Source organism: Sitophilus oryzae, unplaced genomic scaffold, assembly GCF_002938485.1.
Source record: "Sitophilus oryzae breed Bouriz unplaced genomic scaffold, Soryzae_2.0 scaffold_1373_pilon_pilon, whole genome shotgun sequence".
Lineage (NCBI taxonomy): Eukaryota > Metazoa > Arthropoda > Insecta > Coleoptera > Curculionidae > Sitophilus > Sitophilus oryzae.
This window is the reverse complement of record NW_022146030.1, coordinates 381,132-407,421: the sequence shown is the minus strand read 5'-3', so window position 1 is coordinate 407,421 and position 26,290 is coordinate 381,132. Positions and strand designations below refer to the sequence as shown.

Sequence of the window (26,290 nt, the reverse complement as noted above, 5' to 3'; positions counted from 1 at the left end):
TACCGTTGATTATATACTTTATTTTATATAAAAAAAATATTTCTAAGTTTTAAGCTCCTGTTCCAGTGTTTTTGTATTCCCAAAAACGATTATGTACATTGTCATCTATATTGCGGTTTGTATTTATGTCTGTATTAAATGCTCTTCCACTGGTTGAGGTTGAATAGGGAGCATCGACATTAATTCCGTCATCGATAGAGGATTCACGAATAACTAATTGTCCATTAGGTGAGACTCCAGGGACATAGCTACCTAAAATAATAGTAATAATTCAATTTCACCAAAAAACACTAATTTTTGTTTATAATAATTATAACTAACTATCTAACACTGTTTAGTAATTATACCGTACGATAGAAAAAAACGGCGCGATCTATAGACGTCATTTACTAAAATAATTATGGAAAGATTAAGAAAGGATAGAACGTTTTCAGACGCATAAATGTATTTCCAAAAAAATATTTTTCTTGAATTTTAAACTACACCATTTAAAAATAATTCATCTTCTTAAGACCAACTGACAGTAAGTTCCATTAGAAGGGTATAGACTTAAAATAAAATATAGACTACATTATTTACATCTCAACGCGGTCAAACAATCTTTTTTGTACACATGTTTACTTCTGGGAACAGTCAACCGAGCCTTCCTCATCCAGCCTATGTTGTCACGTCTTTAATATTATCAATATTTTTTTCTTGTTATACACATATATTGAGATATTAATACTACATTTTAATAAAGTAGGTTTTAATATTCCATAGATGTATTAAATAGTCTTTATACTACTAAATTATAAGTCGGATACTGATTAAAAAGGATAAGTTCTTTACAATATGACAACACCGATTAGAGGCGAGGGAGCCTATTCATTCATTCATTACCTTGTAGTACGCGCCGCACGTGTGCGGTAAAGCTTTGTTGCCGCTATGTCCCCGGCTGTATTAACGCATTTTCTTAGCTTGTAGTCCTTAAGTGTTTATTTTATTGACTTTTTCAGTTCAGGAACTATAAAATATGGTTCGCCAGTGCCAAATTTGCAAGAAATTTGACCATTATTAGGATTAATCCATTTAAGTCTTGAAACGACTTTTGACCGGTAGGCAACTCTCAATTTACCCATTGGGAGTCAGTGGCGTTGTTGTAGAAAGACGCTTATTTAGATAATATTTTAGTAAAATGTAAAATCTGAATTTTTTCTCTTACATTACATTATTTACTTACTTACATTGTAACAAAATCATAATTATAACCCTGTTAATAATTAATAATGTTTTTATTAAAAATATATTCCAGTTTATTCTAAAATTATCTTCAGAATCTAAAATAACATACAAGAATTTTAAAATGATATTACATTATGAAACAATATTTTTTAATATACCGGGTCCTCTCAAAAGTGGCTCACCCCTATAACTTTTTTATTTTTTCAGATAAAAAAAAACAGATTTGTATGTTAGTAGGTATATGACATAAATTAGGATTTATTGACGTATTCAATTCTTTTTGGTCTCTTCCTGTTTCACCGAAATGATTACATCTTTTGATTTTCAAAGGCACCCTCGGTATATTGCTACTTTATTCGATAAAAAACGACACTCTGAATAGAATGACATATCATCTGTCAACTTTTGACATTGTCGCTTAAAAACAAATCGTATTTGAAATTTCAATCCAGGGTGCCATGGTGTTGTTAAAAACACTAAGTTTTAATTATGATTATTGTTAGTTCCCAGTAATAATTAGTACGCAAAAAGAAAAAAAATCGTGGGTGTGGGGAAGGCTCGAAAGGAAACAATATTTTTGTGACGTTTCGCGACTTTATTGTCGCTTCTTCAGGCACCAAAACATATTAATCCATATTTTGCCTAAAAACATTCATGGCGATTCCAACCGCCAACACTAAGCCACATACGGAAAAAAGACACCGATGCTCGGTTTGTGTCGTACTCACAGAAGTACGACAGACAGAGAGAGTGCGACACAAACCGAGCATCGGTGTACGTCGGGCAAAGAATACCCGTTAAGTTTTTGTTCTTTCTTCCGTACATGGCTTAGTGTTGGCGGTTGGAATCGCCATGAATGTTTTTAGGCAAAATATGGATTAATATGTTTTGGTGCCTGAAGAAGCGACAATAAAGTCGCAAAACGTAGCAAAACCATTGTTTCCTTTCGAGCCTTCCCAAACTCCCATGATTTTTTTTCTTTCTGCGTACTAAGTTTTAATCAAGAAGCCTTGAAAAAATAGTTTTGATCGTCTAATGGGTTTCGTGTCTTGTCTAGGCCGGTTAAAAGATGTACAAATCGTATTTTTAATCATACATATGTCAATTTTTTCAAATGGAACAAGGGTGACTCATTAGCATATTTGGAAAAAGCATTTTTTATGAATATATAGATACCACACACTTTGTATTTCGAGTCAAATTGTCGTTATGAACCGCGTGTTACAATTACAATTAAACCATATGCGAAAATGTCAAAAGTTGACATATGATATGTCATTCTATTCAGAGTGTCATTTTCTATGGAATAAAGTAGAAATATGCCGAGGGTCCCGTTTAAAAATTAAAAGTTATAGTCATTTCCGGTGAAACCGGAAGTGACCGAAAACAATTGAATATGTCAATCAATCCAGATTTATGTCATATACTAACATACTAAATCTTGTTTTTTATTTGAAAATATAAAAAAATTATGGGGATGAGCCACTTTTGGGACGCATCCGGTATAATAAAGACAGTACCGAGTTAAATAAATGTAGTTTTCATTTTATCCACTTCCTATGACCTTCCTTGCTTTAATGGAACAGATTTATGTTTCCCTAATTTACATAATAAGACATCACTTAACCAGAAAAAAAAATACAACAGTCATATTTTTTTCCCTCCCTGTCGCCGATTCTATTATATCTGTGGAATAGATCCTGTTTTGATTAATATTAGGGGTTGTAAATGTTTGACTAAAATAAATAATTTATTATTAATTTCAAAAATTACGTAATTTCGATTATAAAATTTCTTCTATAACGTGTATTTTATTATTTTTATCCTTTTTGGACTCTAAGACGTTTTTTCTAAACTATTATTTAAAAAAAACCTGTCCTATATCTTAATAAAATATAAAAAAGTTTAAATACGATATATTTTTAATTTAATTATAGCTTCATTAAAATAAAAAAATTAGCCGGCTATGATACGGAAAGTTCAGGTGTACTTGAGACACGAAAGACAGTGTTGTGTTTCTGGTCAGAGTCATCAGGGAACGACCGTTACGATAGAGACAACATATCTATCGCTCGTGTCGCACTCGTTATAACCTAAAACAATAACACAACAATAACAAGACATTGTCTGACCGCATGTTCCAGCTATTTATGAATGAGATGCTCAGTCTATATTTTATTTTAAAGAAAGAAAGAAATTGCTTTATTGTCATAAAAAATTTTACAATTTTGTTGACAAAGCTTAAAAAAAAAGAATATAAAAAACATACAAAACTTCACTTAACAATAGAAAAACATATAAAACTAACAGCAAACATACAAAACTAAAACAATACTTTATACAATTATAGAAATTGTACATTGTCAAAAATTTATTTAATTAAATATAAATAAAATATAAACATACATGTAAATAAACAACTGTATATAATGTCAATACTAAATTTAAATGGATAGAAAACAAAATCATTTCTTAAATTTAGTGAATGTGTGTTAAATTTAGAACCCTAGATATTAATAAAAAATCGTTAACCGCGTAAAAGGCTTTCTCCAGTAAGTATGATCTCAAGGCTCTGCGAAATGCAGGAAAGGATGAAATGGAATTAATTTCAGATGGCAGATAATTGTGCATTTTTTTTGCATTGTACAATATGGAACTCTTTACTAACTCAGAGTGAGGGGTTGGCAGATACATGTTATGCTCTGCGTTCCTAATTGGATAGCCATGAACTGGCCCTAGAGAAATACTCGATACGTGCTTGCGAACTAGGCAGACGGATTCGAGTATGAATAGGGAAGGAAGAGTTAATATTTTATATCTTTTAAACAAGTCCCGGCAGTGAGCACGACTGGTTAGCCTCAGTGAATATCGCACAGCTCTCTTTTGTAATTTGAAGATACGCTCAAATTGAGTCGCACAACACGCACCCCAGAATGGAAGTGCGTATCGGAGATGCGACTCAAAAAGAGCATAATAGACATCCTAGATGTTGACAAATTAAGCACATTAGCAACTGATCTAAGTGCGAAACAGGCAGAACTTAATTTTTTAGCTAAAGCATCGATGTGCAAATCCCACTTTAAATAGTTGTCCACAACAAGGCCTAAAAATTTCACAGAATCAACGACGTCAATGGTGGTATTATCAAGTTGAAAAGGTAGCAACGTACTTTTATATGATAAGACTTTAGTTTTAGAGACGTTGAGACACAGATAATTAGAATCGCACCATGTTTTTATGTTGATTAAGTCACTGGAAATGGTTCTATGAAGTGCCGTGGTGTCCGGGCTGCTCCATGTGAAACAAGTATCATCCGCGAAGAGACAGATTTTACCACTGATGTCCAGACTAGCAATATCGTTGATAAACAACAGAAACAAAATAGGACCTAGCACTGAGCCCTGAGGTACTCCGCATTCTATTGGCTTGCAAGAAGACACAGTCTTATCAACCCTCACACGCTGGTTTCTGTTGTTAAGGTAGGACTTAAACCATTCAAGAGGCGTTCCCCTGATACCATAGTACTGCAATTTGTTAGTTAGGATGTTATGATTAACACAATCGAAAGCTTTCGAGAAATCACAGAAAATTGTTGCTGTAACGAGACGGTTGTTCAGACTGGAGTATACATTATTAAACAGCGAAAACATAGCGTCATTTGTACATTTGTTACTCAAGAACCCAAACTGAAAGGGGGTGAGTATTTTGTATTTTAGAAGAAATGATACAAGCCTCTTTTTAACCAGTCTCTCCATGATCTTCGATAACGTGGGAAGGAGTGCAATTGGACGATAGTTGGAAGCTTGCTCTTTATCACCTCCTTTATGCAAAGGAATAATTATCGCCGACTTAAGGCAATTTGGAAAAGCACCATCTTCAAATGACATATTAATTAAGGCTGAAAGATGGTTTAATGTACATTCCGGCATACTAGAGAACATTTTAAGAGTAAGTCCGTCAGTCCCTGCTGAAGATTTATATTTTAATATCATTTAATGTATTGCGAAGCTCTGCCAACCCACAGGCGTAAGGAAGAAACTGTGCAAATTAACATTATAGTCAGAGAGAAATGATAGAGGATCAAGGGAGGGTGAGATAGTATTCACTATATTCTTCGCCACATTTACAAAGTAATTGTTTAGGTCCTCAGGTGAAGTTGAGGTTATGTTGGACGAAGAAACCTTACTCCTCAAGTCATTCACAATCGACCATGTTTCTTTGGCAATATTACCGGACTCAGTCAACCTCCTATTGTAATAGATGTCCTTGGCGGCTTTTATAGTCTTATGGTAAATTTTCCTGTAAAGTTTCACGTACTCGTGAAAGAAGACACTATCCGAGAATTTTTTTTAGGTGAGATAAAGAGCGCATGTTTTTTGCAGATGTACGTAGGCCCTTAGAAGTCCAGGGTTTATGATGTTTAATTTTGACAGGCCTGAGAGGAAAGGCTTTGGATGCCAGACCAGATAATGTTTGTGTAAATCTGGAAAATTCAGTGTCTACATCACCAGAGATGACATGCCAATCTGTTGTTGACAAAGCTGCTTAAAATGTATAAAGTTTTTTTCCGAAAAAATACGTCCTAATTTACGAAAAGTGTTTCTACTCTCGGATTTTATGGAAAATTTTGTTAATACTCCTTCATGATCAGAGAAGCCTGAGTTCAACACAGTACAGTCAACCAATTCTGGATCAAAGGATGACACGACATAGTCTATAGTACTAGAACAAGTTCTAGTGATTCTTGTTGGTGCATTAACATGCATTACTACACCAAAAGTCTCGAAGATAGACTGGAGAGATTCCCGAGCATCACACACACTGGAGAAGTCAATATTAAGGTCACCACACAAGATCAACCTGCTATTCACAGGCAGGGACTCTAGCAAACTCAGTAATTTCTGAAAGAACATATGCATATCTGCGTCAGGTGTTCTATAAATACAAACAATATAGAGGTCATAAGCAATGTGGTAGATGATAGAAAATTCAAACATTTTCTCGGCTAATAAGTGATCAAATTTTGTTATTGCCGTAAGGTTTTTGTTGGTAGACATTATCATAGTACCTCCATGAGATAAATTACTTCTATTAAATCTAGCTATTGTTGTGTAATTTTTCACAAACACGGGCTCATCGGTATTTAACCAATGTTCCGTTATGGCAATGATTTCAGGAAATTTGAGCTGTTCCAATAAAAGAAATAATTCATCTGTTTTGTGTCTTAAGGACTGAACATTGATAAGAAAAATACCTAGCTTGCTATCGTCCGATTTATCAGAGGGTGCTTGATCCTCTGTTCGCGTCAAATGAATTAAAAATTTTTATTTTTAGATGGAGAGCCACTGGAAAAATACTTGCTGTGGCTTTCCCTAGACTTCTGAAGGTGAAATAGCTTCTCTGATGAGAAAAAGGTCCTGAAGGCGGAGAGATCTGCCTCAACCTCAGCCACGCCAATGCCATACGCGTCGTGGAAGCGATAAAACAACTTGCGCAGGGAGTCCATGTCGCATGGGAGACCTTCCGATGCTAGCGCCAACTTGATGCTGGTGTTGGTGTGTCCCTCAAAACACGCACTGGGGGGTTGGTCATGGAGGTACGCAAGGAATAGCCTGACAGCTTTCAATATCGAAGGGTCCCTTAGTCTCGCCAACAAATAACGTCCATTGGCCGTGTCCGATTCACGCGATAACCGCACAATAGGTGGAGTCATTGGGTCCAAACTCAGCACCTCACCTTCCCTTGGATGCTTATTGATAATATTTTTCGCCTCCTGCTGCCCAAAGGACTTACTCGCAGCTATAGCCTCCCTGTCTGAACCAATTTTAACGTATTTGACCTCCTTGGCTAGATCTGTAGGTAAATTGGAAGATTGTGGAAGGCTTCGTTTCTCCAAAGTGGAAATCTTAGGCTGTTGAAATCCCATGGCAGAAGATCTTGATTTTTGCGGCGATACCTCCGAGGGAGTCAAAGATGGTTGGACATTGCTATTGACTACTTCAATTCCTGGGGGCCACATACTTATATCAAGCAGCCGCTCTAGGTGCCTTATATTCTGCACTCCAACTTTGAATTTTGAGAGTGAACTGTCCTCACTATTAAGCATAGGAAAGCAACGAATAAAGTCCGAAGTTCCAAGTTTATCCTTGATATAGTGAGCCAGTTGGTTTGCCGTAAAGGGAGATGGGATATTGGACACAACGACATAATGCCAGGCTTTTCTAATGGAGGGTTTGTGAGGTGGGGGAGTACTGACTTTAGAAGAAGTGACACCCACTGAGGCTTGGCAATCTGTCTGAGTCGAAGTTGACTTTTTTATTGCTGGTGGGCTACTCCTATTATTTTGCTTGCCTTGGGCAGCAAACTTTTCTATTGTGGTTGCCATCTGATTTACGCTCCTACGCAGCTCACTGACTTCCTTCAAAAGATCTACCTTTGAAGAGTCATGAACCTGGACCCTAACAGACTCATCCTGAAAGTCCATAAAAATGGATGATAGGTTGAGTATTTCTTGTTTTATTTCACTGATCGAATGAAATAAAGATTGTTGACCATTTTCCGAAATTTTGGAGTGGTGGCAGTGAATATCATCCATTTTTTTGTATAAAGACTTCCATTTGGAGTCATGATAACTCAATATGTCATAGATTTCAGTTATGACTGGAAGCAGGTCGTTGTTCCTTTTTAAACAGGTTCCCAGACCTTCAACAGTTTCTAGAGGGATCTGTGATTTCTGAAGCTGTGAAACTTTGTCATGGAGATACTTCATCGTGGGAGAATCACAAACATTGCAGAAAAACCTAATATTTTTGAACTTTTGCTGGTGGATCACTTTTGTGGTTGTCTTGTCCAGCCCAGTACAGGTCATACAAAAGTTGCGGCGGCACTCCCCACTACAACGAAGTCTATATTTGTCCTTTCCGAGATGGTTTTTGGCACGAATCACACTTAAAATCTGCCATTTGGAAGTGTAAAGGAACAGCAAAATCGGAAAATATTAAATTAAACAAGACAGTATAGTTCAATAATAAAAACAGTGTCAATGTCAACGAAGCTAGGTCACGTTTAAAAAATATCTATATAAAAATAATTATATAAAATAAAGCAGAAACGCACGTTCAGCGAAAACTAGCGAACTGAACCGGGTCGGGTCAAGACCGAATAACAACACACGACAAATCCAAACAAAACAAAACAAAACAAACGTTCAATACCGGCGGTCCACAAACGAAACGAAAGCACGACCGTCTCGTATGACTGTTCGATCTGAACTGAAAACATGAAAGTCTATGGTACGGTCCCAGTAATGACGTCTAGGGCTTGACCACGGCAAAATAACTATCGATTGTCATTCGCTTTTTTCTCGATCGTATGGTATTTTCATTAAGTTCGAAGAAAGGAGAAAAGTCATTTACTAATTTCTGCATACGTAGTTCAGAATAAACATTTCCCTGATAGCAATTTCTTCTCGAGGACTATGTAGTAAGTAGCCTATCTTTCTAGACGATTTTTACTTCATTTTCACAATACATATTACATATTATTTAGATTTTATTTTATCTATTTGCCTATTACATATAATTTTAATTATGAACACCTGGTTAACTAATAAATTATACTTATCAAGAATTTCTCAATTTTAATAATTTATTCCCAGATACTTCATAAATTGATTTGAATTGGTTCCGCTTAAGATTATTTGATAAGTTAAATCATTTATACAAATTCATTAGCAGATATTGCATGATTAACCAATAAATGAAAAAAATAATCCATCCATACATATATAAAAGCTCAAAGAGTTTTTGTTGTTACATCCATCCCGCCGAAACCGCTTCACCGATCTTGATGATTCTTTTTTTAAATGAAAGGTATATATGTCTAGATTTGTTATGAAGTATTTTTATATTGTTTAATGGCTGTTTATTTGTGTAAAATGACTAAATACTAAAATATACCTGAAAGATACCTACATACAATACCTCCAGAAATAAATTATTTGTCATTGTCAGTGGTATGTCAGTTAGATTATATATCAAGTTTTTAGAGATAATTATGTCGGAACAATTTGTTGTATAAAAATTCCTTACTATCTGGGTAGAATAAAATCCTATAAAAAGAATTAGAAAAGAATCTTGAAATTCATCAACCAAATGGATAAAGTTACAAAATTGGCACAAAGTATAATTTAAAAATTATGAGTTAATTATTTGGATAAAGCGAATTTATGAAAATTATACCCATAAAGTTTGGCTGTACGAAAATGCATTACTATAACACCTAGGAAATTATAAAAAAAATCAAGAGATTATTATAAAGAAAAGCGACAATTGAAAACTTCATATGTCAAAACTATTTATTTTAGTAATACAGTTTATATGGGGCCATAGGTAGGGTTCTATCTAGAGGGTAAATAGTCATTTCACTATTTATTATTTTGGAGAGATTTTCTTTTTTCAGATTTTGCAAAATTGCGACTTGGTTCGATTTCTAAAACACCCTATACATAATTAAGAAATAAAAAACCACCATGGAAGAGCGCCATCCACCCTCTATCCAACCATGCATAATTAGTTTCAGTCAATGGAAGTAGTTAGAAAATTTTGGAAAAAAGTGTTAAAAAGTAAGATTTCAAAATCATTTTGGGACCAAAATTGAACTTCTTTGAAATACTTTGATTTCGATAACTTCTAGAATTATTAAGATTATTTATTTCAGACTGGACTAATCAGAAGTTTTATTTTTGGTATACAAAGTGTGTCATAAAGTCATATACAGGCGATAAAAAAATAAAAAAACGGTTTTTAATTTTTCGGATTTTTTTAAATACATAATAATCTTATATTATTAATATGAATATAAATAAATAAATCTTATATTATTAATATGAAAATAAACGAATAAAAATGCACTTGAAATTGGCATATTCACGGCTTTTTATAAATTTTAAGTAAAAAATGTGTAATGAGTCATAACAAAATCGATTTTTATGGATACCCTCCAAGGCGAGTCTTAAATAAGCGCAATTATTTTTAGCAGTAGTATATTTTGATCCCAGAAACACGACAATAACTTTTTTCGCGATTTTTTTTTTTAAATTTGGAATTTTTTGGAAAACTTTTGTTTTTTTTAGTTTTTAGTTTAAAACCATAATTATAGCAACATAGTAAATTTACCTGACAGAAAAACCCGAAAAGCTCCAATGGTTCTCAAAATTTATGCAAAAAATATATTTTCTGAAAATTTTTAAAGTAAAATAACTCGGTTATTTTGTAGTTATTTGAAAAACGGTAAAGAGAAAAGATGTTTCTTTTATCGAGATCTACCAGCCCTGAAAATATTTGCACTTATTTAAGACTCGCTCTGTATAATACCCAGAAAATCGACAATTGCTAACTTTCATATGAAATTCGAGTAGCTCTAAAACTCTTAAAAAAATAGATTAAATGCATTTATAAGGCTCACTAGCTCTAACTATAAAAAGTTAAACAATAATTTAAATCAATGCATGAACGATTTGAGGTGTAACCAACGGTAACGCGAAAGTAGTCGCGGGAAAAAACTAGTATATTATAAAAACAGCATTGTCCATGGTATAGCAACCACTTATAAAACGCACCATGCGGGCGTTCTTAGTGTAATTTTTTCCCAATTTTTTCTGCACCTAAATTTGACTCTCTGGCTGCAGTATCAGTTCAGTAGTTTTAGGGATTTAGATTAGTTTACACTTGATAACAGTCAGTGACACATCTGACCGAAACATTAGGTAAGTTAAAATGCATAAAGTCAATGGTAGTAATTCTTTTAGTTTGAAGACTAAAATATTGTCTATCACCTTCAAAAAAAAACTTTATGATTTGGCGTATTGTGCTCCATTTGTGGTTTAAACTACCTAAAAGACGACTGTACACCTGGAAATCTCCCCAGGACTGCAAAGACAAACCTGTCAGAAATCAAATAAACTACATAACCATCAACAAAAGATTCGCCACAGTATTGTGAACGCCAAACCAAACCACGGGGTTATGATCGCAATTTATGTCACATTCAGGGTATTCTTAGTCTTAGAATACCCTGAATGTGACATAAATTACGATCATAACCCCGTGGTAGCCACCATGAGATCTAAACTAAAGAAAATTCTACAACCAAAACCAATACCAATAATAACCTGGGCATCCGCAGATTATAATAAAAAAGATCTTTACGGGCGAAAGTCGACAAACAGTTAGAGAAGGAAAATACAATACAACATAATACAACTATCAAAGATAACATGGAACAAACATTGTCAAAATTCAAAGACATATTCCGCGAAGCAAGCGAACAGATAACAGGAAAGGAAGACCGAAAATTGATAAAGCCCTGGATGACAAAGGAAATAATAGAAGCAATGGACGAAAGGCGCAAAGTTAAGAATAAATGTGAAGACCAGTACAAAAGGTTAGACAAGGAGATCTAGAGACAGATTACAAGTGCAAAAGAGAACTGGCTCCAAACCAAATGCGCTGAAGTAGAACAACTGCAGGTTCAACACAAAGAGAGAGAACTACACACAAAAATCAAAGAATTCACAGGCCTTTGGAAACCCAAGGACTCTGTCAGCCATCGCAAAAGAAAATAACGTGATAGAAGTGGACCCCAGTAAACAATAGGTTATATGGAAGAACTATTTGAAAGAATTGTTCGGAGATGCGAGAAGAAAACAGGAATATCCAAAAATAGAGAAAGGAGACCATCTACCCATATTGAAAGATGAAGTCATCAAAGCAATCAGAGAAACGAAAAGCAATAAAGCACCGGGCAAAGATCAAATAACAGCAGAGCACTTCAAACACATAATCGATAATGCCATCAAAATACTGACCCAATTTTTCAATGAAGTATATGAAACCGGAACAATCCCCGAAGACTGGGTAACATCTACCTTCATAGCCTTACACAAAAAGAATATAGCGAAGAAATGCGAAGACCGCAGAACAATATGTCTGATGAGCCACGCAGCGAAAATATTTATGCGAATAATATTCAATAGAGTATACAGCAAATGTGATAATTTTCTTACTAGATCACAATACGGTTTTAGAAGGGGGACAGGAACAAGAGAATCCATCCTGAGTTTAACGTTAATTGAAGAGAGGTACATGGAAGTCCAAAGGAAGCTGTACGTATGTTACGTTGACTATAAAAAAGCCTTCGATCGAATACAGTACGAAAAATTACTAGAAGTTCTCACTGAAGTAGGCTTGGATGAGAGAGATATTATCATTATAAGGAACACGTACTGGAATCACAAAGGTTGTGTCAGAACAGAAAAAGGAAATACAAGATACGTAGACATAAAAAGAGGTGTTAAACGGGGATGCATATTGTCACCATTATTGTTTAACGTTTATGCCGAATATATAATCCGAAAATCTCTTCAACATTGTCCAGAAGGGGTTAAAATAAATGGAAAAATTATAAACAATATAAGATACGCGGACGACACCGTCGTATTAGCAGAATCCGAAGACCAGCTGTAAACCCTAATTGTCAAACTGACAGAAGAAAGTATCAGCATGTGTCTAGAGAACACCGTTAAGACAAAAACTATGATTTTCGACAGGCATCCGCAAGACAATGAAAATACTGACATAATGGTAAACGGCGTCCATCTCGAAACCACGCAGAGATATATTTACTTGGGCAGGGAATTAAACAGCCAGCTAAACCACTCTAAGGAAATCAGAAGAAGGATTGAAATAGCTAGGGCTGGTTTCTTCAACATGCGGAAGTTCTTATGCCATCCGAGAATAGCTAGAATACCAACGAGGCTAAGAACATTAAAATACTATATATGGCACCTACTTCAATATGGATGCGAAACAGGAACGCTAAAACAAGAAGACATCAAACGCCTTAATGCGTTTGAAATGTGGATGTATCGTGGGATGCTGAGGATAATTTGGACCTCCAGAACAACAAATTGTGAAGTTTTAAACAGAATGAAAACTCATGCACACCTAACAGGCACAATTAAAATCAAAAAGACTTCCTACCTTGAAAATATAGTGCGGCACTCAGAATATGAAGAAATACAGCTCATAATAGAAGGAAAAATCGGTGGAAAACGTAGCATAGGGAGGAAAAAGAAATCATGGCTACGTAACATAAGAGATTGAACGCACACCGACGGAAACACTCCTATTCACCAAGCTTTGGACAGAGAGTCATACGCCATATTAATCGCCAACCTCAACAGAGAAGGCACCTAGGAGGAGGGCTCCATTTGTGTAATTTTAGTTAAGTTTCTGTACGAACCCCAAATATATTTCTCTAATTTATTCTAATATAAATAATGTATTAGTATATATAATTTTAGTAATATACTTACATATATTAGTAATATTTACCTGAGCTCACTCCTGAATCCCACGCTCTAGCCAAAGACAATCCGTGGCGCTGTTCGATATTGCTGTCTGCAGAAATTAGAGAATTGATAACTAGGAATCCATATTTGTTATTAGGATCTGTGCTTGGTGCAAAAATCAGACCGCTAGTACGTGGCCTGTCACCACGGCCAATCAATTGCGAGTTCTTGAAGATTGCAGTCGCAGCGCCAAAAATAAAATCAACGTCTCCTTTTACGATGACATTGTTGAAGTAGGCTTTACCTGAATGTAAATATAGAGTATCCTGAAAAAAAGAAAAAAATTTGAAAATAGTTGGTTTGATTATAAAATATTCTTTTTTTTGTTGATTACTCATACCGAATTTTTGACTTATCCTTAGTATAATGGATAAAAACTAATGGAGTTGTTGTGCTTTAGTAACTATCAGCTATAAGTATTATCTGGATTTCCAAACATCTTAGCAGATTGAAGCTGAGAAACAACGGCAAATGCGGGTTCTGTGGGGAAAATGAGAAAACACCGGAACACCTTTTCACTGAGTGCGCCGAGACGACAAACGTTCGTGCCATAAACTTTGGTACAGCTAATGTCGGAGATTGAGAGCTGCACTCTGTGGAGCCGTCTTATACTGGCTTTTGTTAAATCCTTGAGACTGTATGATGAGTTATAACTCGTTATAGTTATAGTATTAGAACTTAAAAAAGGGGAACACACAATAGATCTGTAAGGTCGCGGTGATAACTCCCTTCGTAAACATTCTACATTCTACATCCCATTTAATACCGTTATAACCCCCAAAAAGGGAACACACAATAGAACCGTAAGGTTGCGTTGATTAACCCCCTTCCTAAACATTCTACATTCTACATAAGTTATAGAAACCATCCATCAAGTGCTACCACAAACAAGTACTGCAGATGTACTTAACGTGCTTTTTCTGTGGGGTACGAAACCATGAAACCGGTAGTCAGATGGGTGGTTTCTTTAGCCTGGCGAGCTTTTATCAGAAAAATTCCAATTAGTGCAAAGTGCAAGTGTACGGGGCTTAAAACTCTCTGCTTTTGCCAATACTAATATTTTTTCGTCTATATCGGTATCCTTTATAATTTAAGCCTTTTTGTGGTATGCTTTTGTATGGCGTTGTATTTTACAGAGCAATCTATTTTGTATGTTTTATTTGGATCTTATTCGTAAATTAACATTTTTTACTCCAATTTATTTGCTAATTTATTGAAATCATTCATTAGTTGAAAATAGTTCTAGTACGAATATTTTCTAATAACAATTATTATACAGGGTGACTCTTAAATAAGTGTAAATATTTTCAGGACTGGTAGATCTCGATAAAAGTAACATATTTTCTCTTTACCGTTTCTCAAATAAGTCCAAAATAACCGAGATAATTCACGTTGAAAATTAAAAAAAAATGATTTTTTGCATAAATTTTGAGAACCACTGGATTTTTTCTGGGTTTTCATTCTTGTAAATTTTGTGTTTAATCTACTACTTATGTGTTTAAACTGAAAAAAACTGAAAATTAAAATGAAACAAAGTACTAGATTAATATTTAAAGTCTACTCAACGAGAGATTGTATGACATTGACCGTTGTTCTATCGTGTTCTTTTTATGTACATTTTTGGATATCAACTATCCAAATTGTCCTTTATTTCGTTGAATAATCTTAGTTATTGAAAACATGTTAGTATCATTTATTATTAATTATATTATTCCATAATTTTAAGTAATTGTTTCTCAATGTAAATTCTGATTACACAGGCATGCTATAATAATGTGGGAAAAAAGATAAATTTAAACTAATATAAATATAAACTAATATTAATCACTCACGTAAATTTAAATTATATTTAATTATATTCAAGTATCTTGTTTACTTAATAATTATAAATGCATGATTGTAAATAAAAATTGAATTCAAGTTTTCTTCAATGTTTTTCTTAAATAGATCTAAATGATAACATACAATAATGATAATAATAAACAAAGCACTTAACCTGTGTTTAATTGTTTTGATTAAAAATTAGCTTGAATTTAATAAGTTGTTGAATTACCTGGAAGCCGAGAAATTGAACATCTTCAAAATGGATATTTTTTCCGTTGGTTTGAACAGCCACAGCTTGAGCAGCTGATGATGGATTCTCAAATGTTATTTTGGTAACTTGCACATCATCTGCATTGATCCATACAACTGAAGAGCAACTAGTTCCTGTAAATAAAAATACCTTTCTGCTCATTCTTTAGAAACAATATACAGGGTGGTTCGAATTGTATTCGAGAAATTCAGCAATATATTTGGAGATAGAAATAACTAATAAATTTATATTGTATGTATAAATTTACATCCTAAAATGCTGCGTTTCGGGAATACAAGGTGGAAAAGTTTCATTTTTATATCATTTTTTTTCTGAATAATTTCTGAACTAACGGCAATTCCGCCCAAATTAGCCTTAGCAGCAAAAAGAACACGTTAAATAAAATACTTTATGGTTAAGTGATGTAAAAATGAGACACGTCATATTTTGGTAAAGAATAAGACATTCAAATAAAATTATTGAAAACTTATATTCAGTCAGTTTTCTTGTTAGGAACATTTAACATTCATTGTTAACACACCATCCCCATAACTTGTTTAATATGTGTTTGATGAATCATGGAGAAACTGAAATTACAAAACCATTTTCACGTTTTGAGGTTTAAAACTTTTGAAAACTGACAACAACAGTTTTGTCAGGGACATCAGTATGAAGTAGTAAGCGTTCCTTCCAAAAACGACCTGGTACGCATAATTGTAGGTGTCGTCACTGGAAACTGCCCCACGGGGGCAAACCTCGTGAGATGGAAAGTTTTCAACGACGATTACTGCAGAGAATGCTGAGAGCAAGAAGAAACCATAGAGCACCTCCTGCTGTGCCACTGTCTGGCACTGGAATACCGACGCTTTAAAACTTTAGGGCAAGGTTTTTTGGAGGGACTAGAGGAAGCAGCAGAAGCCAACATTAGCGACATCGCGAACTTTGCAAAGAGCTGGAAGTGCTTTAACGCAAAGAAAGAATGAGAGGAAGGTTTGGTACAATACTACAGAGGTATCGCAATGGGCCCAAGACCCCGAGAGAGGGATCAAACATGATCCCAAACCCCAGCAACCTAACCTAACCTAAGTTCCTAACCTAACCTAACCTAAGTAAGCGTTCCGACTTCAGTTAATTATTCTATGGTTCCGACTCCAGTCGTCTGCATGCGTACGTGTGTAGATAGGTTACGGTATATGGTATAGAAAGGCATGTCCGTTTAAATTAAGTCCTGTTGGTATGAGAAGCTATTTTTGGGAGGGGTAAATTTGAGACACACAATAGGGGTAATAATGAGACAAGGCAAGAGTATATATATATACGATAAGACAACTTAATAGCAAGTATATTTTTATAGTATTGCTCACTTGAGTCACAGCTCAAACTAACAAAAAAATGTAAAGAATCTAAACAAATAGATAGAAAAAGACAAATGTATAGAAAAAGATCTAAAAAAGATTGCAAAGTTAGCTAGCAACCCAAGCTTTTGTGATGATCAAAACTGTTGTTACTGAGATAACTAATGTTGAGAAAGACAATGTTTTAAAATTTCAACAATTAAATTTGCAAGGCGTGACTAAGACTGCTGAGATGTTTGCTCTTTCAATAGATTTTGAGAAATATTATTTCAGTAATTGGTATATCTGAACAATTTAAAGAGGTGGAGGAAATGGAATGGAGAGAAAAGCTTCTCGACTGTGAAGGGCACGGAGGCCTAATCACAACCGTGGAAGGGTGTACAGGGTGCGTGAAATTGGAAGGGAAACACCTTTTTCTATAGGAGATAAACGAAAAATAATATCAGTGTCTGGAGCTCAATTTTTATTACAACCATGATGAAACCGCACACCGATATCTGTTACCGTTTCGGACTTACGGGATGTTTTTCAGAAATGTGCATATTTAACAAATCTCTGTAACTTTTTTGCTATGGAAAATGTTGTATTTTTGTGAAAACATTTCCAAAGCACCTTTTTACGCAGAATTTAATGGTTTAAGTATAATTTTTTCAAAGTTAGTAATTTAAGAATTATCAACTCAATTAAGAATTTTTTTTTATATGGGACACCCTGTATATTTATAATTCATTGAAAATAATTTAAAATTACCTTTCCGAAAATATAGCACACTTGATATTTTGCTCGATTCCTCTTCGAGATATAGAGTTTATAAAAATTCGCCCACTTTGGATAAGTAGGCTTTAAACGCCGCCGGCTGTATGCAAAAAAATTCTAGCTATGAGCAGCAATTAAACCCAAAATAATGTTTGCAATGTGAAATGCAAAATCTTATAACAATTTAAACTATATTTAACAACATCAATACATTTAACCTATATCTATTAACAATAAAAATTAATAGCAGACCAAGACATGAGATTTTGCTACAGGTGTTCGACATGTTGACCGTCTTCTGTTATGGACAGACGGGACCGTTTTTGGACATTTTTTTTCGGAATTCATTAACTTAGTGGGGGTGAGAGATACCCTCCCATAACCACTAAGTACTTCTAATTCTTGTTTAGATTACACGGCAATTAAAAAAAAATAAAACTAAGAACCTTTAGTCTTCCGCAAAGATAAAAATTCATAGGCACTAAGTCCGGTTGCCTCGACGGCCAACGATTGGGATCTTGGTTAACTATTCATTTATTCTCGAAATTGGCTGCGAAAATTTGTTGATAACTACAGCGTTCTGAGGTGGTGCCTCGTCTCGCTAAATATTGAAAAATATGTTTTTGAGTTCCATTTCCATTAGGGGCAGATTATCAATAAGGGGTCCAAAGAATATTAGTCAAAAGTGGCAAATATTTCGAAGGGGACTGTAACAAAATATCAAGTGTGCTATATTTTTTGGAAAGGTAATTTTAATTTCTTTTCACTGAATGAAAATATACAGGGCGTCCTAAATAAAAAATCAATTTTTCTGTTGATGACTATTAAATTATTAATTTTATAAAAATTATACTTAAACCATTACATTCTACGTAAAAAGGTGTTTTGAAAATGTTTTCACAGAAATACAGAATTTTCCAGAGCAAAAAAGGTACAGCAATTTGTTAAAATGTACATTTTTGAAAAACACTCCGTAACTCATAAACGACAACAGATATCGAGTGCGGTTTTCACCATCTTGTTTTAGATAAAAATTGAGCTCCAGACACCAATATTTTCCCTTTAAAATCGTTGAATTTGACCCACCCTGTACACTAGGGTGCACAAAAAAAATATTTTAGTTACCGTGAAAATATTGTCCATGATAATGAAAAAACAATTCTGGAAAAATTTGAGCTTTTAATGTTATTATTAAGAGGTTGTTTTGGACATTTTTTTTCGGAATTCATTAACTTAGTGTGTCGTAGTGTCATCGCGATTTTCTATTTCCCATTTAAATAATATGGGGAAACAATTTTTTTGCGGAATTTCCTTGCGTTTTAACAAATCAGCGTTTTGCAAAAATCAATACACACTCTTGTAGGGAATTGAACGGTCTCCAAAAAAGGTCTGATATGAATTTTCACTTAATCGACTCGTTTGAAAGTTATGTCACGCGTTTTGGCCTTAGCTCGGCTCTTTTAAATTAAAAAAAAAGAAAAAAAAAATTAGAAAAGAAGTAAAAAAAATACGAAGAAGAAAAAAAATATTATTAAGTTAGCGATTAAGAAAAATAAATATTTATGGAATTTGCAGGGGTCTAGTCGCGAACAAATTTATGCCCTAGCTCAGAAAATTCGGAGAGTAGGGGCGGGTTAAGAGCGCCACTGACTTTAGACGGAAAAAAAAGTCAGAAATCCCCCAAGGTGTATTTAGGGCCTTACAAGTTCCACAAATACATAAATAAAAAAAAAGTAAATAAATAAACAAAAAAAGTCAAGATCTTAGAGAATTATGTAGACATAGGGCCAAAGGAAATAAAAAAAAAATAATGCAAACTGATTAGTTTCAGTACCCTCTATTGAAATATAAAAGGAAAATATAGGAAACAGTAAATAGAAAATACCAAATAGCAAATAGTAAATTAAATAAATCAATAAAAAAATTGTGCACCAAGAAAAATATATCTCACAATACGCAAGTAGCAAAATTACGTAAATACCTAGGTACCTTTCGTGATCACGTAAGATTTACAAAATAAAATATATATGTATATATCAGCGCAACTAAATTCAGCTAATATATCAAATTAATCAACAAATTAATAAATCAAATAAATAATACTAAACCAATTCACTAATAATAATAATTAATAATATAATTATTAAATAAATAAAATAATCAACTAATAATTATGAATTCATCAGTTCAAGAAATTTAGATATCGATAAAAAAAATGAATAGATTTAAATTTTAAATAGAGACAAAAAGAAACTGTGTCAGCTGTATTAAATTTACAAAAAAAAAATTAAAGGAAAAAAAAGTGAAATATTATTTTATCAACAGAATTAAGTATGTGAAAATTTATTCTAATTAAATTATAATGTTAAAAAATTATCTACGTTCAGTATTCGTACGCACCAATGAAATTCAAATCGTAAGATAGGGAAAAAAATAAAAATTGAATTGTACGATACCAAATAGTTGAAAATCTTCTAAATCAAATCAATCTTGGGTAGACACCGTCGGCTGTCAACTGTCAACCGTCGACTGTCAACTCCTCCAGAAAAGTAAAATGGATACAGCGAAAAAAACTGCTCCAACAAAAAACTGGCTCAGAGAGAAGTCTTCAACACAGAAGAAAAACTTCTTCGGCCCAGACAAAAAAACTTCTTCGGTCCAGACAAAAAAAACTCTTCGGCTCCGACGAAAAAAAAACCCTGCTAACTCAGGGTTTTCTACGAATCCTCAGGTGATTAATATTATTTCTTCCCCTGGATGGAATGGGGTGCTCAATAAAAAAAGGCGGGCTGCTTGGTTGACCCACGTCAGCTTTTTGAGGTGAAAATCCCGTCACCGGTAAACCGTAGCACCGTCCAAAAAAACAAAAGGTAAGATAGGATGCTGCAGTAATTTTTGAGGCACACTCGAAAATCCCCACAAGGGTAAAAATCAAAAAAACTTGACAAAAATGACCGAGAGGCCTCTGTACCTCACACTAGCTGAACATAAAGTGACCAAACCAAGGTAGTTCCAAGAAAAACGAAAACCTTTTTTGCAACAAAGAAATAGCCAGATAAAAACACGAGCCCTTGATAAAATATGGATTGCCAACCATGAGCTGAATAAAGACATGAAAAAGTTATATATTAAAGGAAAATAAAGTTAATATCAATAATTTATATAATTAATAGAATAAATAAAGTTAACGGGATTAATGAAAGTTATATAGAAATTTGCTTATCAAAACATTCAAAAATTAATAAATAACAACAATCTAGAGATATTGCGCATGACTCACTTGCCGGATCGATACGATATTTTAAGACAATTATGCTTAGAAAATTCTACCTAAAATTAAAATAGAGCAACATAAATTTAATGAGTTTAACTAAGTGACAATAGGCTCAATAATTACTGTTGATTAAATAAAATACAAAATATAAATCAATTTATTAAAGTATATTTTGGGTTGCCTAATAGTTAATGTTAATAAAATATAAATAAATATTTGACAGTTCAATTCAAAAATTTCTAACCTACGTATTTAGTATATAAACAGAATTAACGGCGGAAAGAATTATTTTATCTATTTCATTTCTAAAAATAAATATTAAATTGTATTAAATCAAACTAGTTTTGTGCTGCAAAAAAATGTTATTAAGTGTGAAATATGTTTAGTTAAAAATAAGGATGGAATAATTACTTTTGTTAACATGTAAGTACGATTTATTTATTCTTGGTTTACTGAATTGAACTGATCGATATTTCAGACTAATAATAATATCAATTAGCGTTAAATTATTAAAGAAAAGAAATAAAATAGTTTAGTGAAATTTTGGCACGTTACAACCCCCCCTCTCCTTGGAATAGGAGGGAAATTTAAGGAGAAAATTTTCCGACGATGATAAACAAGAACTACTAAATGTATACTAAGAGAAAGCGAAGAAAATTATTGAAAGCAAATAGAAAAGTGAACTGAAGTAAGATATAAATGAGAAAGAAATTGATAATTATAAGTAACTAGGAACGAAAAGAAATAAAAATTACAAACTATATGACTTTAAAGGTACTAACTGATAAGGGTTAAAGGTACTGTAACTAAAAAAAACTAATCTAATAATAACTAATTCTAGGGACTCTAAATTCTAAATGGAACAGGAGGTAGGACAAGGATTTTGGCATTGGATAGGATTAAAGGTTAGGACATGATTCCCCTCAGGAAAATAGGATTGAGAGCAAATCACGGCTCGCGTGGGCAGGGGCGCATCCCTGAAGTAGGTCGGACCACCACTGGGAGTATACCTACTCGCTACCTCAGAAAAAAAAATAGAATAAAACAGTTACTCATCAGGATCTGAAACTTCATTGGCAAGTGCTGGGTCGGTGTACTGTTTTAAATCTTGTACATGCCAGATTCCTTTTGAGCAACCTAGGTCGTCTTGGAGTTCATACGACCAAGAACCGCATTTGCGTTTGATGGTGAACGGTCCTATGTACGGTGGCGCTAATTTTGCAGTATAATAGCAAGCAGCATCGGAAAGAACTTTATTTCTGCGCCAAACCTTGTCACCTGGGTTGAAAAATGCTGGACGGCGACGTAAATTATACCTGTGAGCATTGTTAGATCTTGAGGATTCGATTCTTTGTTGGACTTGTTTATATAACTTAATAAAACCTTCCTGGCGGACCTTCACATACGAATCTATATCAACATTCTTATTATCTACTTTATTAAAATTGCCATACAATTTATGTTCCTTACCAAATAACACGAAATATGGACTGTATTTTGTAGTCTCACTTGGCGAAGTTCGGATAGCACAACCAATTTCCTGTAGATGTTCATCCCACGTCCTGTGATTTTCCTGTTTAACATATGTTCGAAGCATCGTTTTCACTACTCTATTTTGACGTTCAACAGGATTAGCGCGGGGATTATAACTTGCGGTGTAAAATATTCGTGACTTATATTTCTTACACAAATCCTGGAAATCTTTGGATTTCATTTGCACGCCGTTATCACACGTCAGGAACATAGGTGTGCCAAAAAGTAAGAAAAATTTCTCGACGTGCTCTACCAAACTCTTAGAATTAGCCGATCTACAAGGATACAAGAAGACGGCTTTACTGAAATAATCCGAAATTACTAAAATGTAACAATGTCCCTTCTTGGAACGAGGCAGGGGTCCTATATAATCAAGGCTGATGGCTTGAAACGGTTCGGTTATTTCTGGACGCTCTCCCATTAGACCTGCGGGACGCTTTTGTTCAACCTTATTTTGAGCACATTCTACACAACATTTCACGTAACGAATAACATCTGATTTTAATTTTGGCCAATAGTAAAGCTGACCAATCTTAGCATGAGTCTTGAAAACACCAACATGTCCTGCAGCAGGAATATCGTGACACCTGTGGAATATGTCCTTTCTTTTATCTTTCGGAACTACCATCTTCCATTCCGTTGACGAAGATAACTCTGGTATACGCGATTTTACAAACTTATATAAAATATTATTTTCCACACGCCATAAAGGAAATTTTACAGGATTTTCTTGAACATTTTGTAACATATTCTTATACCATTTATCGGTCGTGTTAGAAAATTGGGGTAAATCTAAAATCTGGACAGAATCGATAGGAACAACAGGGGATCTCGAAAGAAAATCAGGAACAATATGGAATTTTCCCTTCCGATGGATAAGTTCGAAATCAAATTGTTGCAGACGCAACTGCCAGCGAGCTAATCTACCTTGAGGGTCCTTTACATTATGCAGCCACAACAAAGAGGCATGGTCTGTGATTACCTTAAAATGTACGCAATCCAAATAGTGTCTCAGTTTTTCTACTGACCATATTACAGCCAAACATTCCTTTTCTGTTACAGATAATTTCATTTCCTGCTTGGTAAGTGAACGGGAAAGATAACATATGACCTTTTCACCCTCCTCAAATTCTTGGGTAAGAACAGCTCCAAGTCCGTATGACGACGCATCGGTCTGTAAACAAAAGGGCTTCTCAAAATCGGGTCCTGTTAAAATAGGGGCAGTAACTAAACATTCTTTGAGTAGTGTGAATGATTTCTGACAATCATCAGTCCAATTCCATTTAACATTCTTCTTCGTGAGGTTGAGGATAGGTGCAAGAAGCGAGGAAAAATTTGGAACGAAACGCCTATACCACGATGCTGTACCCACGAATCGACGAACTTCATTAATATTCTTGGGTGGAGGAATATTGACAATGGCCTCTACTTTTTCTGGATCTGGACGAAGTCCTTGGGCATCTACTAGATAACCTAGATAACGCAATTCTGGTTTACAAAAATTGCACTTATCTAAAGACACGACAAGACCAGCTTTGGCAAGGCGGTCAAAAACAATTTCCAAAAGTTTCAGGTGTTCGGAAAAAGATGAAGATAAAATAACAATATCATCGAGGTAGACCATAACATTTGGCTCAAGTTCCGGACCAAAAATTGTATCAACAATACGCTGCCAAGTAGCAGGCGCATTTGATAGACCAAACGGCATTCTGCGAAATTGGAACAAGCCTCTCCCAGGCACTGTAAATGCAGTGTACTCACGAGAACTCTCATTCAACGGTACCTGCCAAAAAGCGGATTTAATATCAACCGAGCTAATAAATTGGGCATTCCGTAACCGATCTAAAATTGTGGAAATATAAGGAATGGGCCAGGCGTCTTTCTTCGTGCGTTCATTCAGCTTGCGAAAATCGATGCAAAATCTGAAAGATCCATCTTTCTTCCGAGCAAGACAGACAGGACTAGACCAAGGACTATTCGATCTCTCTATCACTCCAAGTTTAAGCATTTCTTCGACCTCGTCGTCAATAAATTTTTGTTTGTATGGAGACACTGGATAATATCGCTGTTTTATTGGCCTGGTTCCTGGTTCAAGAACTATCTCATGTTCAGCAACTCTACAACAACCAAGAGTAGATCCCATCTGAGATAATTTCTCTTCCACCAATTTATCCAAAGCTGTTTTCTCTACAGGCGTTAAAAGGTCTTTACTCTGCACTCCACAAATCTGAGCAAGTTCAGTGTTCTCAGAAAAATGCCAAACGTCTTGCCTGAGATCAGGTACAATTTCCATCGATTTCCAAAAGTCTATGCCAAGAATAATTTTGTGAGATAATCCAGGAAGTATCAAAATATCAATAATTTTAGTTTTATTCATTAATGTTATTGGTGTTTGAATATAACCTATACTAGTGCATACTTCACCATTCGCAACTGTACATGAACTTTCTTGCTTAATTAATTTCAGTCCCAGACTCAACAGAATTTCGTAACCAGGCAAGCCAACTAATGTACGACTCGCACCGGAATCAAGTAAACCCAAAAGTGAATAGCCTAAAATACTAATTTGAAGGTAAGGACGTTGATCGCCTTGCGCATGGGAAACAATATAGTCAAGGAGAATTTTATTTTGAAAATCTTGGGTGTTATTTGCATGGGCCGTTAATAGTGTGGATTGAGAGGAAATAGCACGACCTAACGATTTCCCCGAGGGCCGTTTCCCGAACTGGAACACTTTGGACAGGTTCTAGTTATCACATCTGGTGTACCACAACGATAGCAATGCATTTTTCTGGGATTAGGACAATTACGATTTATGTGGCCTGTCTTCTGGCAATTCCAACAAGTAATTTCCCTAGACGAATTATGAGAATTATTCTGTAGGCCTCGAGAGATTTCACTGACTTGGTTTTCTTCATCAATAAAATTATAAGAAGTAGAAGGCTGTGAATTCTGCACTCCTACAAAAGCAAAGTCCGGTTCGACAAATTGTTGCTTCTTCCTAGACGGAGGTACGTAGCTTTCGGCACGATACTTCTTCACCTCTAGCTTAAGACATTCTCTCTCAAGCTCTTCAATTGTATTTACAACAGGAAGTTGCGTGGTATAAAATGGGGATAAATTCCTACACAAAATATCCAGTTGAGTATCTGGGGATAAACCATCATAGCGTCTAAACAATGCCTGCATACATGAAAGATAGTCAATGATAGTCTCGGAGGTATCCTGTGTTCTTTCTAAAATTTCTTTAAAGAGTCTAGCACGATAGTCAGGTGGCTCAAAATGACTGCGCAATAGGTGGCTTAAACCCTGCCAATCTTGAAACCTATTATTATTTGCCCTAAACCAATTTAAAGCTTTTCCGGTGAACAAATCGATGGCCGAATCAAATAATTGTTTTTCAGTTATATTACGAGCCAAGCGCAACTCATTCACTCTTTCTAGGAAATTGTGGACTGATAGTTTTTTAATGTCGCCGGTAAATTTTAAATTCCATTTCTCAAGGCTTAGATATTTCGAAGGGGAGACGCTATTTACAAAAGGAACAGATTGACTAGTAGAATTATGTACATGTGAGGAATGTAATGGTATATCATCATCAGGATCTCGAAAGTGATTGCTCAACTGAGGTTCTTGTCGAGACGTTGATTCTAAAGTATCGA

At 34.6% G+C, this 26,290-nt stretch overlaps 1 protein-coding gene across 1 annotated transcript in view; it reads right to left on the bottom strand.

Moving 5' to 3' along the window:
- LOC115875330 (pectinesterase B-like) overlaps positions 1 to 26,290 on the bottom strand; it is a 33,086-nt gene continuing 6,796 nt past the window's right edge. The window contains exons 3-5 of the mRNA XM_030890752.1: positions 15,690 to 15,844; positions 13,620 to 13,902; positions 1 to 252 (exon numbers count right to left, since the gene is read on the bottom strand). Of these exons, the coding sequence (XP_030746612.1) occupies positions 50 to 252; positions 13,620 to 13,902; positions 15,690 to 15,844 (641 nt within the window). The 3' untranslated portion in view covers positions 1 to 49. The remainder of the gene's footprint in view (positions 253 to 13,619; positions 13,903 to 15,689; positions 15,845 to 26,290) is intronic.